This window comes from Anser anser (assembly GCF_964211835.1).
Source record: "Anser anser genome assembly, chromosome: 2".
NCBI classification, from domain to species: Eukaryota; Metazoa; Chordata; class Aves; order Anseriformes; family Anatidae; genus Anser; species Anser anser.
Genome location: NC_139721.1, coordinates 157,076,483 through 157,092,309, shown reverse-complemented (window position 1 = coordinate 157,092,309; position 15,827 = coordinate 157,076,483). Strand labels below are relative to the sequence as shown.

Below are 15,827 nucleotides of genomic sequence, written 5' to 3'. Positions count from 1 at the left end.
AAAAGGTTGTGTGTGTCATAAAAGGAGAGAGATATTTCCAAGTAAGAGTAGGAAATTCCAGCAAGTTGCTCTGTGTCCTAAATATCTCAATTTCAAGAAATGTAATACTTGAAATGAGTTGTTCATTATGAAATTGAAGTCAGTAGTTATTCATAAATAAATTAAGATGAATTTTGAATAATGTAAATGTTCAAGAAAATAATGTCTGCTCCAGCAACAGAGAAACATTAAAAAATAAAAACAAAAGCACAGAGTAAGTCGTTGGTACCAAACAGATGACTCATCATTCATTTTATATTGTGTGAGGGGACAGAGAAAAGCTTTGGAACTGAAGAATATGCTATACGTTTCCGATTTTTAATTCATAAATACTATCATGGGTGTTCAGTTCCTGACAGAAGGTTATATTTATCTGTTTTTCCTGTTTAATGCATTTTCTTATTTTTCTGGGTTTTACCCGGCTAAAGCTTATCCCTCTTTGAGGTCTATGTGCACTCATAAGCAAGTTAAAATCTCTAATTTATGAGCTTATTAAACAGTTCAAGCTGGTTCATGCATGTAGATACTGTAAGTATATGACTTTGGCTCCTGGTCAAATGCACCTATTGTTACTTCAAAGCTCATATACTTTTAAAGTCACAAAGTCCATTCCGTTACTAACCCTATTTGAAATATTAGCACATACTCAAGTTTTGATTTTGAATTTTATTTGCTCATGGATGAATTTATTCATTTGGAACTGAATGTAGGAAGAATCAACACCTGATCTTATTTTGCTTGGTAGTTTGACAGTGCCAGCTCCTCTGAAGGCAGCACAGTGGATCTGACAAATCCTGAAGAACTTTTGAGGCAGATTCCAGAGTTTGCTGAGGACATGAAGACTCCAGAAAAGTGTTTTCCAGAAGGTAAGGCTCTCCTGGTTACATGGCTGGAAAGTGAGAAATATCAAAAATAAACCTGTTTCTCTCGCAATGCTGAGCTGATAGGGTGAGATTAATTTCACTTAATTTTAGTTGTCAACTAATGGCTTAATCATTGTTCTCTCTATTGGATGGAGAGATTGTGGCACCTGAAAAATAAACTCCCTCTCCTTAAAAACCAAGGGGAATGCTTCTAACTGGGACCTGGGCAGTGGCAAAGACCAGACCCCAAAAGTGGAGATAATTATAGTAAGGCAAGGTAAATTCCACCCTACTGGACAGAATCAAAGTCACTTTAGGGGATCAGATCTCAGCTGACAATGGGTACTGGAATAAGGCATTTGGCACACAGATATGTTAATGCCTTGCAACTGGATAGATGTTTCTTCCTTGAATAGTGATTCATGAAAAATAACAACAAAAAAAAAAAGAGTGCAACAAGCAGAGAGAATCTGTTAGGATGAAGGTCAGTTTCTATAGGACAATAACATGGGAATCCCTTATCAAATCTTTGTACAACATCTAGCTGTACAAACTGTCCTTGCAGGTTGCGTTCACTGCTTTTGTGAAATCTTCCCGTACAAAGATGAAACAACAGCGTGTGGTTTTCATAAGAAGAAAAGAAATGGCTCTCAAGATTTTTCTCAGTAGCTATCACTACTGACAGCCAGGGTTAATCACTGTCCTTCCAGTATTAGATGGGAGAGAATAAACTTAAAAAAAATAAATTAAAAAGTCAGCTGTGGGTTCATTTGTTGCCAGCGCTTCAACTTTCTGCTTTGCTCTTTGCTTGCCCAATCAGCCTGTCTGACCACCATTTCCATCCATTCATCTAAATTCTCCTTGATTTAATTGTTTTCCATCCTTTCAAGCTTCCTTATATCACAAAATGATCAGGAGGGACTTTTCCAGCCTTGCATATGTGCAGCCTAGCAGCAGCTCCCACTGCACTCTGGCCTTGCTTTCTTCCCTGCTCCCAAAGGCAGAGCCTTCCTCTTGCCACTACCTTCCCACTCAAGCGCTATTTCCTGGGTATTTTATCTGCTGAGAATACAGATAAATCAAATCTGGCTGTAATTGTTCCCATCCCCTCATTGACCTGTTCTGCAGAGCTGGCTTTTTTTTTTTTTTTTCTTTTTTTTCCTATGCCCTTTTTGGGTCAATGAAACTTCTAATGCACAGTTTTGGGATTGAATCGATAAGTGAAGCACGTAGAAACTATTTGAAGTTAGAGAGGTTTTTGCACCTGAATGCTAAGCACTCCCTGTGTAGTTAAAATATATTATTACTATTATATGCTATACATGATAAATCCTGAGAGATTCACTGTATACGCATTGCAGTTTGCATATTGGTTTAATAAAACTAATGTCAGATTTCTGATATTCGGGATTTTTTTTTTCAAAACTACTTTATAAATGGCATTATTTGTCAATGCAGCTGTTTGAACAAAAGAAATGAAGATTTTTTTTTTCCCTGCTCCAAAGAAGAACTGTGAAACATCTTGTTTCATACTCTGTAGTCCTAGGCTGGAGTGTGTTTGCTGTGGCAAAACTGTTAAGAGACCTCAGCTGAAAGTGTAGCAAATCTGTACCTAACACAGATTTCTGCACAGAAAGGTCCCTATCTTGAGCAAGTGCCATTCCTTGCCTAATCTCAAATCTCAGATCCACATCACTGGAGAAACTGAGATTATTAAAGGAAATAAAATCTTTTTGTTTGTTTGTTTGTTTTTCCTTCACAATTTATATACTATCATATATATGAGTTATATATTATTATATAATATATATCTGTATAAGATACAAATATGAGATACAGACGTACATGATTTTCATGCTTGGAAATGACAGAAGCACTAACATTTTTCATAATAATGAAAAGATGAGTTATTCTAGAGCACACAGCAATGAAAATTTTGGCTAAAGTGAATCTATCCTTGGCAAAATGAATAAGCATCCAAATCCAGCATTTAACACCTTCCCTTCTGCAAGAAGTATTAAAAATCACAGAAGTAATCTGGTGAGCTTGAAAAGAAATATTTCTTTTTATGGAGCCTATATGCCAGCTAGAAGGTGACATATTCTCACAGGTTATATGATATAAAATACGTCGCTCTATACATTCAAATAGATGAACAGTATTTGAAAGATGATATTATGCTGCAGTACTAAAGATAACTGTACATCTTTGTCTCTTAGCTTTTTTGTTCTGGTGTACCGGAAATAAATAGCAGTTAAGAGGAAAACAAAATTATGTTTCCTTACTTTTTTTTGCATGGCAAAACGTGAAAAGCAGCCTAAGGTGGTGTGTTTATGTTGACCCTGGACTTTCCCTTGCCCCAGAAGTTTCCTGAGCAGCCTTTCATCTGCATTCATTTTCATTACGTACATTCATTGCTGTCTCTCACTTTCAGGTTGTGTTCGATACTTTCGTTGTTATAAGGGTAGTGCCCTAAACTTTGGAGGACAAACATGGTGGAATCTGAGAAAAACCTGCTACCAAATTGTTGAACATTCCTGGTTTGAATCCTTTATCATATTCATGATTCTTCTGAGCAGTGGAGCCTTGGTTCGTGTAGCACAATTTCATGTATTTCTTTAGGAGCATTTTTAGCTTTAATTGCACCCAGACAAGTTGCTTTCAGCAGAAAACATGGGGTATATCTTTGAACTCATCAGGAGAGAAAGGAAGAGGTTTCTCAGAGCAGTCATTTATTCGCTATTGTAGTAATTGCAAATTTATTATTCATACTATTACAAATTAGAGAGAGAGCAATGCTAAAAATATGCAGCTCTCAGAAGCTGTTCCCATTCTGGTTGTATACTGGATTTTTCTGGCTTTTGCAGTTGTGAAATATAAAGTTTTTTATATATCATTAAAATAAGTAAATGACATTTAGTACTTTAGTTCTCCTGAAAGCATAAAGTTCTTGAAATTAATTTCTAAAAATATACTTTCTTCCTGGGATCCCAGTGTGCATGTTCTGTATGTGTCCACAGAGGTGTACAATATAGAGAAAAAAGAAAGAGAAGGGACAGGAAGAATTACAAGCTTATCAGACATGCTTCTGAGTAAAAGATGGGGTTCACATCTGCATATGTTAAATATTGAATGATGAAGGGGTCTTATTGATTGTAGACTTTCATTTTCTAAAGCTTGTCTCTGACTTTTAAATTTTATTTGTATATTTTGATTTCAGGCATTTGAAGACATCCATATAAATGAGAGAAAACACATTAAAGCTATGTTGTCATTTCTTGACAAAATGTTCACTTTCATCTTTGTTCTGGAGATGCTCCTGAAATGGGTGGCTTATGGCTTCAAGAAGTATTTCACCAATGCCTGGTGCTGGCTTGACTTTCTTATAGTAGATGTGAGTTCTGCCGTCAGCATTTCTACACAGGTCCTGATGCAGGACTTAGCAGCAGAATCACTGTTTTTTTTTCTGGATGTGAAATTAAGAATGATGCTTTCACCTCGAGTAATGATGGCTTCAGGATATTGCACTCTGGGCACTGATTTTTTTTTTTTTTTTAAGGAATAAAAAAAGCAGACACCAAAGGTTGCTAATACTTTATTTTATCTCTCCATTCAGGTCTCTTTAATAAATCTCTTAGGTAGCTCATTGGATGCTGTGAAATCTCTTAGGACTCTCCGAGCTCTGAGACCCTTAAGAGCATTGTCAAGATTTGAGGGGATGAGGGTAAGACTGAATACAAATTAATGCCTGACAGCACTAATAAGCATGTAATGGAATCATAACACTGTGCATTTATGAGGTTCATATGTCTGCACCAAGTTAAGTTTAGGGTTTATAAAAATGAGTTTTTAAAGGGCACCTTTTCTGTGCTCCTCTATACCTGGCTGCTCCTTACAGATTTTGTTCGAGTGATCAATCCCAAATGCTGTTGAAACTAAAATGAGGCTAGGCAGAACTTTGTTTCTTTGCCACTTAGTCATTCCCGTCTTCCTGAGACAACCCAAAATAAAAGAGAATAAGAACTGTGAGCACAGTTTTCGTTCTTAAATGGTCACGGAAAGCTAATTTAGAAGAAAGAATCCTTTCCATTCTGCAAGTTTTTATTGGACTGATTTACAGAAGATTTAGACTGTTAAAACATACTCTGCCCAAATTATTGTTCCAAATATAATTACTCTTACAAAAAGTGAGAGTGTTTGTCTTTAGAATATTTGCTGCCTTCTTCCGTCAAAGGAGCAGCTGGAACAATGTGAAGCTGTTGGATGTGACTTTGATTAGAAACCTTACCTTGCACAAATGCAGAGAAAGTCTCCCTCAGTCATATGCAAAACTTCTGCACGCCGTAATGTGAAACAGCAGTGATAACCACTGCTGTGTTTGGGCAGGAGTTTGGTCTATGCAATATACTCTGATCTGTGACCGCCGATGATGTATGTGCTTGTGGTATCACTATCACACATTTACATGGGAATGCAGCCTCAACGCAGCTGAGATATAGATTGCCTTTGGACATCTTTTGGAAGTGAAATGGAAAGCTCGCCAATTGCAATATTGTCAAGAAATTGATGCATTCTGGTAATTTAGCACCAAAATTTCCATGTCTGAAGTAAATTTTGAACCAGGTATCATCATACTTTCTGTCATGCTATGCAGAATGCTTGTGACACAGTTTCCAAAAAGCTTCAGAATGCTTTTTCATTTTTCTGTTTCTTCATCAAGTTCTTTGCTACCTGACTAAGTTCACTGCTTGTGAAAACTCAGATGCATGGTCATTGTTTCCTTACACTGCTCTGTTTTATGAAGCAATTCGTTATGTCTTGGTATGAACTTAAAACTTACATGGACATCTTCTGTGTTCCTACAGCACCTACCACAACTCAGGTCCTTAGCTCATGGTTATGGACCCCAAATACAGTGGTAACCCACTAAAAAGGGTAGATCTAACAAAATAATAGTGGAGAGTTTTACTGGTCCTTGTAAACAAACTACCTTCCACAGTCTTAATAATACAGTCCTTTGCATTCCTGCTTATGGGAGAATCCTTCATAAATCTTATGTTATAAAAGTTAAAAACAAAACACACCAAAAACAAAGAAAAGTCATCAAAAGAGGATGGACTCACATTGTAGTATACATATTTGGTGGTGGCTTGCAGCAAACCAAATCATTTCAACTCTTCCATTGAGGCCTAAGAGATACTATGCAGCTGTGAGTCTTTGTTCAAGGTACCCATGTCATCTACAAACAGTATTTACATGGAAAATGTTAGATTTCTGGTTGCTGAGATTACTAATTGACTGCTCATTTTTTCACATCTTTGTTTAACTACATGTATTCTTGCTCTGCCATTTCATCCAAGGTGGTGGTCAATGCCCTCGTGGGAGCCATCCCTTCCATCATGAATGTTCTGCTTGTCTGCCTCATCTTCTGGCTCATCTTTAGCATCATGGGGGTGAACCTGTTTGCTGGGAAGTTTGGGAAATGTGTCAATATGACAGAAGAAAATTCAGTATTGAATACTTCAATCAATGACTTATCAGACTGCAGAATGTATAATAACACAGGAAAAATATTCTGGGTCAATGTTAAAGTCAACTTCGATAATGTTGGCTCTGGCTACCTGGCTCTTCTTCAGGTGGTAAGTGCTGCTTACCTTCACTTGCCAATGCCATGTCAGATGAACTTAACCTCCTGCCAACTCCTAACTCATCTCGGTGGATGATGGAAAGGAGAGATCTAACACAGCCTGCTCTTCCCTCATAGCTGGCTGTTCAAAGACCGGTGCTGTTAGCACATGCAAATGGAAAAAGGGGAGGTATTGTTATATATGGACAAACTGGACCCCACCTTTTTTAGGTGATAAAGTGTAAAAGTGCTTTTCTAGGTGATAAAGTAAGCATGAGATGGATGAGTACAGTTCCAGCCTCCAGTTTAACCTTGGAAAATAAAGCAGGTCTGTGAGCCTGAGAGCTGGAGTCGACTTCAGTAGAAAGTCTGGGGTGAATACTGACTTAATCTGCCTCAGTACAGATTTGCTCAGCCATGAGGGTTGTCAGGCCTTTAGTAAACTATGGTAGTGAAGGTTTGCCCTGACAGGATCATAAAACAGCATGGTCTGTTCCATCCTGACAAGCTTTCTGATCCTGTATGGGCTGAGGATGTCACATATAGCAGTGGCAAGTTTCCCTGAAGTCAGTTTGGTGTTATATGTTTATGACAGCAGCAGAGTCTCTTTCCCCAGTTGGTGTCATTTGGATATTGAAAATGGTATGAAGACTTTTACCCTAAAAGTTCAACACATTTGCTCTTATCTCTCATTCTAGGCAACATTTAAAGGTTGGATGGACATCATGTATGCGGCAGTAGATTCACGAGAGGTCAGTTGCCACTTACAAACTTCATTTTCTGTTAAGCACCTCTATGTGTTTCTGCAACAGCATGGTGATTTTACACTTTGAGGCCTGCTGTTTGTCTGTGCTAAAGCTTTCCAGTAATTCCTTTTATCAGCTGATGTAAACATTTTATCTGTGAATGACTCATAGTAGCTTAGTGCTAATTTGTTATAATGGGAAGAGGGATTCAACTCCAGATTCACACACCTAAATGCAGTTATCTATAATGTAAGGTCTCCATGTGAGTTCACCTCCAAGTCCCCCCTGAGCTTAATGGAGATCTACTCAGTGTGCTCAGAGAGATCTAGGGAGCATTTCAGCTCACTGGCTCTCTGTACTGGTCAGCTGAGCACCTCTTTAGACTGCACTGACCCTGCTGATAACTGGATGTCTGTCAGTCATCAGGGGACCTCAAGGTCCCCACTCACATGGAGGCACCTAATTTTCACATCACCCGTCATGAAACTCGAGCTTGGAGTAAACTTGAATATTCTACAGTGACATGGTTTAAAATATAAAACCAAATTTCATCAAGACTCATGCTGTTGTGGATAAGCAATCGTTTAATATACATTGTCAGGCATCACCACTAGTACCATTTTGTCTACTGTTTATGTTGCCAGTAACATTTGCTGTCTTGTCAGAAGTATCATCCAATGTTGTACAGAGCAAGGTGGTAAGTCATTGGAGGCAAAGAATTTGAAATCAAGAGGCTCTCTCAATTTGATCATGAATTTATAGGAATCAAATAATTTTAGAAGTAACCATATATAATATTTTTGTGTGTGTGTTTTGATCAGAAAAACTGTTTTCCTTGTTTTGGCTTTATTTTTATCCATAATAGCCATAAAAGGGGTTTTTGTTTGTTTGTTTGTTTGTTTGTTTTGCTAAGAAATAAAAACCACATTTAAACCACATTAAACCAAGAAATAAAACCCAACATTTTTAATGCCAAGAGCCTAGAATTCTAAATGATTTACCTGATTTTTCAAGTACTAAGCATTTTACAGCTCCCGTTCTTATTGCAAGAAGGTGAACTAATGCCTCTGAAATGTTTGCAAAAATAATGTCAAGCATGTCCAATTCAGGAACTGTTTCTGTTGACTTTAGTGGGGCCTTAATCAAGTGCAAATGGTAAGATTGTAAGTCATGTTTGAAAAGGAAAAAAAAAATTAGCTTTTGTGTGAAAAGAAATGTAAAACAAAACTAACCTTATTCACCATTAATCAAAGAATATGATTTGTTCTAAAAGTTTTAAATGCAAATACATTCACTATCAGAAAGAATTAAATTATCCTTGTCTGCAATGATCTAGCTGGAAACTATATAAACAAACATTGTGAAAGAAATCAAATTAACAAACTCTTATAGTATTAACTCTTTGTGGTACCATTATTTTAAGCCATATTTTCTTGTTAATTTTCTCTCAAGCGTTGCTCTTGGCATATAATTTCATAAGGACTGTTTTTAGTTTCAAAAAGGCTAGTAGTCAACATGAGCAAAAATATCCCATTATTTTCTACAAAGTCCTAGAATTTTGCAGCATCTAATAATCACAGTATAAATGTTACTTTCTTCCATTATTCATGCCCTTTCCAACAGTATCATATATATACAATATTTCACGGTACACAGTATTGATAGTTTTAAGCTATATTACTTTTGTTAGAACTAGCATTAAAAGTGTAAACTTTAGTTCCTCCTGGAACCAATTTGTGAGAGGATCTGCAGAATGAAGATTATTCTCAATTAGACCTATGTTGTTATTGGTCATGTTTCTTGTCGCTTTTCATTCCTGCAGAAAAATGAACAGCCACAAATGGAGCACAGTTTATTTATGTATCTCTACTTTGTGAACTTCATCATCTTTGGATCTTTCTTTACCCTGAATCTCTTTGTTGGTGTTATTATTGACAATTTCAACCAACAAAAGAAAAAGATAAGTATATTGGTTGTGCTCCCGGGCACCTACTATATCTCCAGCAGTTCTGCTTTTAGAGAACAAGGTCATAATAGCTCTACATAATACCTATAACTTTTGTTTGCATTTACTAGAACATTAGTCATGAAGTTAGCAGAAGTAGCACACAGGGTGAGGTTCTTCCTTTTTTCTTTTCCCCTAGAGCCTGAACACCCATCTCATTCCCAACATTTCAAAGGCAATGACATCTGCTCTTCAGCCACTTAAAATACTGCTCCTTGTCTTGGCACTCAGACGTTTTTCTAAGAAAGTAGTCTGGGACAGATGCTCTAATAAGTATTTTGGATGTTCAATAACAACAGGGTGTGGGAATCCAGGGAAACAGTTGTTACCACGCAGGTTTTCAGTAACTTTCTTTTCTTGTTTTCTGAGCTACTTAGGCTTCACCCCAGAACTTCTGATCTGTGAATGTAATGTTTATGCCACTCTGCTTTTTTTTTTTTTTTTCCGATTCAGTTACAAATCATGAAGAGAAATAGTACCAGCAAGATGTGAAAAAGAAATGTTAGTTTTCAGTAATATGGACATCATAACTACAATAGTGCTGCTTTCTCACCAAGTAACAGTGACATTTCTTTATATACTTAGGTGGGGAAGATATCTTTATGACAGAAGAACAGAAAAAATATTACAATGCAATGAAAAAGTTGGGATCCAAGAAACCTCAAAAACCCATTCCAAGACCACTGGTAAGAATGTCTGAATTCCCCAAAAGGAAAACTCATTGTGAAATTAATTTAATTCAGTTAAAAGTGCATATTTTATATATTGAATATAAATTTTATATACAGTCTTTACATTGATATTCAGACAGTACTTTAAAACAAAGTCTGTACCAAAAGGTTGTACTGAAATATTTTAGAAGTTAAATATTTATTAAGTTCTCCGCATAAATATCATTGAGTTTTATATTCAGTTTGGAACTGATTAAACTTCAGGATGGGAAGGAGTTTTCAGCCTTTCTTAAATTTCTCTATCTTTATCATAGTTAAGAGACTTAGCAATATAAAAACTGGTGCTATTTAGAAATCATGTGCAGATGAGTACTCCCTACTTTCATAACTGATGCCGGGTGTATTTGTTTTCCTCTAGAATAGATACCAAGGGTTCCTTTTTGACATTGTAACACGTCAAGCCTTTGATGTCATCATCATGATTCTCATCTGCCTTAATATGATCACTATGATGGTGGAAACCTATGACCAAAGTGAAATGAAGACTAACATTCTTATCAAGATCAATATACTCTTCGTTGCAATCTTTACTGCAGAATGCGTAGTGAAATTGGTGGCTCTGAGGCAGTACTATTTCTCGAATGCCTGGAACATATTTGATATAGTTGTTGTGATCATGTCACTTCTTGGTGAGTAAAACTGGATTGGCAAATTCTCTACTAAATTAATCATGATTCTTTTCAGAAAAAAATACTTAAAATGTATCAACTGCAAATGGATATTGAAATAGAAATCAGAATATTGTAAAGTGTTGAGTAAAAAGAACTGCATGGTCGTAAAAAAAAACCACCATAATTACATTCAAATAACATGAAATTATATATTTTTAATTCCTACTATTTTCTTGGATTTTTTTTTTAAATGAAGGCTCTGTTATATAAAATCTTTCACGATGGTTCTTTAGGTTGTTTCTCAGTATGAGAAACAGAATTAGCATACTAGTACTCTATTACGTGATGATTTGCATTGTTAGTTTTAGTGCCAACTACGAAATCTTTGGTCAGTTAAAAAATGCTTCTTTTTGCTACCTGTGTTTTAACAGAGAATGGAAATATATAGAGAATATGAAGATCGGAGTTAGATTATAGACTCTGGAATTCAGTTTCCAGAAACTGAGGCATAGATGACTGAAATTAAGGGCTCAAACTGTGTAACAGGATAGAAGAGAACAACCCAAATGTAATAGCTTTAATTAGAAGGGATTGCAATGGAAGAATAGTGTAAAGATCTCTTCTGCGAATTTAACTATTCCAAGGCTCAGTACTGCCAAAATAGCAGAAGGCATTTCAGGGAAGAAAAATATTTAGTTTCATTATCATGAGTTATGTTTTTGTGGCAGTAAGAATATAGCTCTTCCTTAGAAAATGAAGTTTCTGGAATGGAAATTCTGAAAAATGTATCCAAAATATTTAAACCTAGAAGAGCCAGCCTCTGCTTCTAGAGCTACTAGGTCTGTCAGGTTTCATGAAAACTAATGACAAAATAACATCCATCTATGTCCCTGAATGAACTACATGCCAGTGTTAAGCACTACTTCGATGCTCCTCACTGGTTTTGCTTGTGTGTATCTTGGCTATGTTTTCTAAATGATAGCCATGACATTGTATATATTGTTTTCTTAGTTTAGCTATCTAGAATCATGGAATCATTTTGGCTGGAAAAGACCCATGAGATCATCAAGTCCAACCATCACATAACACTGCCATGTCCACTACGAAGCCATGTCCCTAAGCACCACATCCAAAGGTCTCTTAAATACCACCAGGGATGGTAACTCCACCACCTCCCTGGGCAGCCTGTTCCAATGCCTAACCACTCTTTCTGTAAAGAAATTCTTCATGGCGTGTAATCTAAAACTCCCTTGGTGCAACTTTAGGCCATTTCTTCATGTTTTGTCACTTGTCACCTGACAAAAGAGACTGACACCCACCCTTTCTATAGTTTCAGTATTTGATATCCAAATCAGAAAGTAAACGCATAACCTGCACCTGCTGAAGAATTCATGCAACCAGTGTCAAAGAAAACCATCAATCAACAAGTGTTGACAGATACGGATTTTTAAAGTTGTACATAGAGAAGTGCCTGCCATTCTTAGTGCAACAGATGCTGTCTTCTCATGGCTGAAAAATGTAGCTCATAATGCTTGATTTCTACAGCTGTTTTTTTCAGCTCTAACTGCTATTAATGGTTGTTATGCTATGCTGTTAGCACACACATCATGTATTTTCCACCTGCATAGATATTATCATTTCATCCTATAACTAGTTAAGCAAAAATGTGATATTCTAACCAGTTATTATCCTTTCTATTTTAGCTTTACTGCTTTCTGGCATTGGTAAAGCACTTGAACATTTCTTACCACCTACACTCTTCAGGGTTATTCGCTTGGCTCGGATTGGACGAATACTGAGACTCATACGGGCTGCCAAAGGAATTCGAACTCTGCTCTTCGCCTTAATGATGTCCTTACCTGCTCTATTTAACATTGGCCTCTTGCTTTTTCTAGTCATGTTCATTTATGCTATTTTTGGCGTGGCTAACTTTGCTTACGTGAAGATGGAAGATGGCATTGATGACATGTTCAATTTCCAAACTTTTGCTAACAGCATGCTCTGTCTCTTCCAAATCACAACATCGGCTGGCTGGGATGGTCTTCTCAGTCCTCTTTTAAACACCGGGCCACCGTTTTGTGATCCAAATGTGAGAGGTAGAGTAGGTGAATGTGGTAAACCTGCCATAGGAATTATTTATTTTGTGAGTTACATCATTATATCATTTCTCATTGTTGTAAACATGTATATAGCTGTTATTTTGGAGAACTTCAATGCTGCTACTGAGGAAAGTACAGAGCCTTTAGGGGAAGATGACTTTGACATCTTTTATGAAATCTGGGAGAAATTTGACCCTGAAGCAACTCAGTTCATAACTTTCTCTGCACTTTCAGACTTTGCAGATGCTCTGGCTGAACCTTTACGTGTACCGAAACCAAACAAAATTGAACTCATAGCAATGGACCTGCCTATGGTCAGTGGAGACAGGATTCACTGCTTGGATATCTTGTTTGCTTTTACCAAAAGAGTGTTAGGAGATTCTGGGGAGATGGATACGCTAAAAGTACAAATGGAGGAGAAGTTCATGTCTGTTAATCCATCCAAAAAATCCTATGAGCCAATCTCTACTACACTCAGACACAGACAAGAGGAAGCTTCTGCCACTGTCATCCAGCGTGCCTACAGGAGTCATTTGCTCCAGCGCTCCATAAAGCATGCTTCTTACCTGTACCATCACAGAACTTACAGTGGTGACACTCTTGGAGATGCTGCTCCAGAAAAAGAAGGACTTATTGCATCTATGATGAGTGAAAACTATGGCAGGAATCTTGAAAAGTCTGAAACTTCTTCCTCAACATCCTTTCCTCCATCATACGACAGTGTCACAAGAGCCAGTAGTGGCAATCTGATGATTGAGAATGAACTTACAGGTCAGCAACAATCCCCAGACATTAAATAGGTCATCAGCGACAATGTTATGAAGAACTATTCACAGAAGCAGATATTGTAAATGCACATCAGCTGAGGCAGCCTTTCCCACTAAACTTGAACTGACAAAGATGATCATGATAAATTAGCCATGGTTAAGTATGCTAGCAGCAAAGTTGTAGCCTTTGATTTTGCTATTTTCAACTTTGTACTGTATTTACATATGCAGAAAAAAATGCTTTGAAAAGCATCTCCCACAGTGGTGTGTTCACAGCAGTGGCAGATCATGTCACGTCTGACATCACACCTGCTGTCTTTTAGGGACCTGTCCCAAGGGGCAGAGAGATGCTCGAGCAGCAAAAGATCTACCAGAGAACAGGAAAAGAATATCTTTGTTCATATAAATTACATAAGGAAGAGGAGCTAAGACTTATCAATCTACCCCCCTATTTGATACTTTCATTACAGATCTGTTAAGTAAAAGGCTGTTGATTTTTTTAATGTTTGGGGACTGATGTACCATGAACATAGCCACTGCATGATCCACAGATACACCGCAGTGTAGTGGACTTCTTCCAATGTGATCAGTCTACAGAATGTCATGGCATGTATGCTATTGTAGTTGTGTCACTGCAGCTTAATGAAATAATAAATACAATTCTTAATATTCCGGAAGTTGTACTGAACTGAGTTAAACCTTGTTTTACATTTTATCCAGGATGACTGTTTTTTTAATATTTTCTTCTGGAAGCAAGGCAGAGGCAGCCATGCTGTGTGTCTTCCTATCAGTCACTCCCTAACAAATTACATTTGTGACATGCTTTCCTCAAACTTGACAGGATGGTTAAATGTCATGCTAAAGTTCTTTCTTGTCAATGAGGTAGAGAAGAGAAGCACAAATAAGCATTTCCACAGAAGGGAAGTTGACAGCATCACCTCAACCACCCCCTTAGGCAGAGACGCAGATGGGGAGTGCCCTGTGGGCACCAGCTGAGCTGCCCTTGGTCATGGTGGTGAGCATCATCCAAGGCCATGGTGTGAAGCCTTCACCTGAGGAAGATGTGTTGTGTCGGTGGTAGGAGCCTCTCCCCCTTCTGCTATTGCTTCTTTGATGGAAGGGACAGTTTCCTTACCCCTGCACAGGTTAGAAGAAACCAGAATACAAGTAATGTGGACATTTAGGAAATCCGGGTTGAAGCATTTGAGTCTGGGGTTAACATGAGACTATGGATATAATCATAAATATTTCTCGTGAAACTATGTGCACATGGTCTCTCATGATCTTCACCACATTTTCCTTACAGAGGTCTTTGTCCTTCTTCATTTCCTTACTAGCCTGGGTTTCTCAGAAAAGCTTATGTCCAAACAATACGCGGTCTTTTGTCCCTTGCACATGTACTTTGTAGATACTTTTAGCTGATGTACTTTGCTGTCTCATGACTGTCGTGTTATCCTTTGTCATGCACTAGGCATAGCCGTAAATTACCCTTGACATTTTAATTTATTTAAATTTCAGACACGTTATATGCAAGTCAGTAGAGGAAGGTTTTTGTTTCTCTTTGTCACATAGTTGTAGTCATGCAGTCACTGTTGGGTTTGTCAGGTTCTGGCAAGATTCAGGTGAGCTTTTCTCCAGCCAGAGAAGAAACTGGGTTTTGCAACTGAGTGGGACCTGCTGTACACTCCACTTATGGCACGTAGCAAGTTGCTCACTCTCTTCAACACCCGTTCTCTAAATGGTAACATTATGTTCTGTGCTGTGTTGCCTTCCTTTTCTACGTTTTTCACCTCTTCAGATTGTGGGCTCTTTGGACACAAATTCTCTTTTACTATAAATACTTAATAATGAGATTCTGTTTCAAGTTAAGACTGTCTGAAAACTGCTTGCAAATAAATATTTATACCTTTTAATTTTCATATTCTCTGTGGTATTCTTTTAGCTTCTCCTAGCTACTCCTGACATTGTAACACCTTTAAAAGTTTTGACTAATGGTCCCTCAAATTTGAAGGTAAGTGCACTGTGAATCTGCTTTATACCAGAAAAGTCAACAGCTCTGTGCGAATAATACAAAGGGAACTCTTTTCCTTCACACTTAAAATTAAAATAAACAAGTAAAAAGTGATTAATAAAATTAAATGCAGAAGAACTGCACCTATCTGTAGTGGGTTTGATCTCACTACCTAAAGGACAAACATAATTAACAGGAAATAAAAGTAATGGAAACGCTTGGAATGGAATTGAATACTTGCACCCCGGTCAGAAGAGTTAGAGAGAAAAAAAAAAAAAAAGACTGTGGAAGTAACAACAACATTAAAAAAAAGCTGTTTTCTTCAGTAA

General features: G+C 37.3%; 1 protein-coding gene across 7 annotated transcripts in view; it reads left to right on the top strand.

The window, feature by feature from the left end:
• LOC310894975 (sodium channel protein type 5 subunit alpha-like) overlaps positions 1 to 15,432 on the top strand; it is a 28,384-nt gene extending 12,952 nt beyond the window's left edge. For 6 of the 7 annotated variants that reach the window (XM_083825720.1, XM_083825718.1, XM_083825722.1 and 3 more), the window contains 10 exons: positions 785 to 905; positions 3,337 to 3,491; positions 4,123 to 4,296; positions 4,519 to 4,626; positions 6,263 to 6,541; positions 7,227 to 7,280; positions 9,097 to 9,234; positions 9,861 to 9,965; positions 10,369 to 10,639; positions 12,325 to 15,432. In XM_083825720.1, coding sequence (XP_083681846.1) covers positions 785 to 905; positions 3,337 to 3,491; positions 4,123 to 4,296; positions 4,519 to 4,626; positions 6,263 to 6,541; positions 7,227 to 7,280; positions 9,097 to 9,234; positions 9,861 to 9,965; positions 10,369 to 10,639; positions 12,325 to 13,520 — 2,601 coding nt within the window. In that variant the 3' untranslated portion in view covers positions 13,521 to 15,432. The remainder of the gene's footprint in view (positions 1 to 784; positions 906 to 3,336; positions 3,492 to 4,122; positions 4,297 to 4,518; positions 4,627 to 6,262; positions 6,542 to 7,226; positions 7,281 to 9,096; positions 9,235 to 9,860; positions 9,966 to 10,368; positions 10,640 to 12,324) is intronic. The other variant, XM_083825723.1, reaches the window with a different exon arrangement.
• The last annotated feature ends 395 nt before the right edge of the window (positions 15,433 to 15,827 follow it).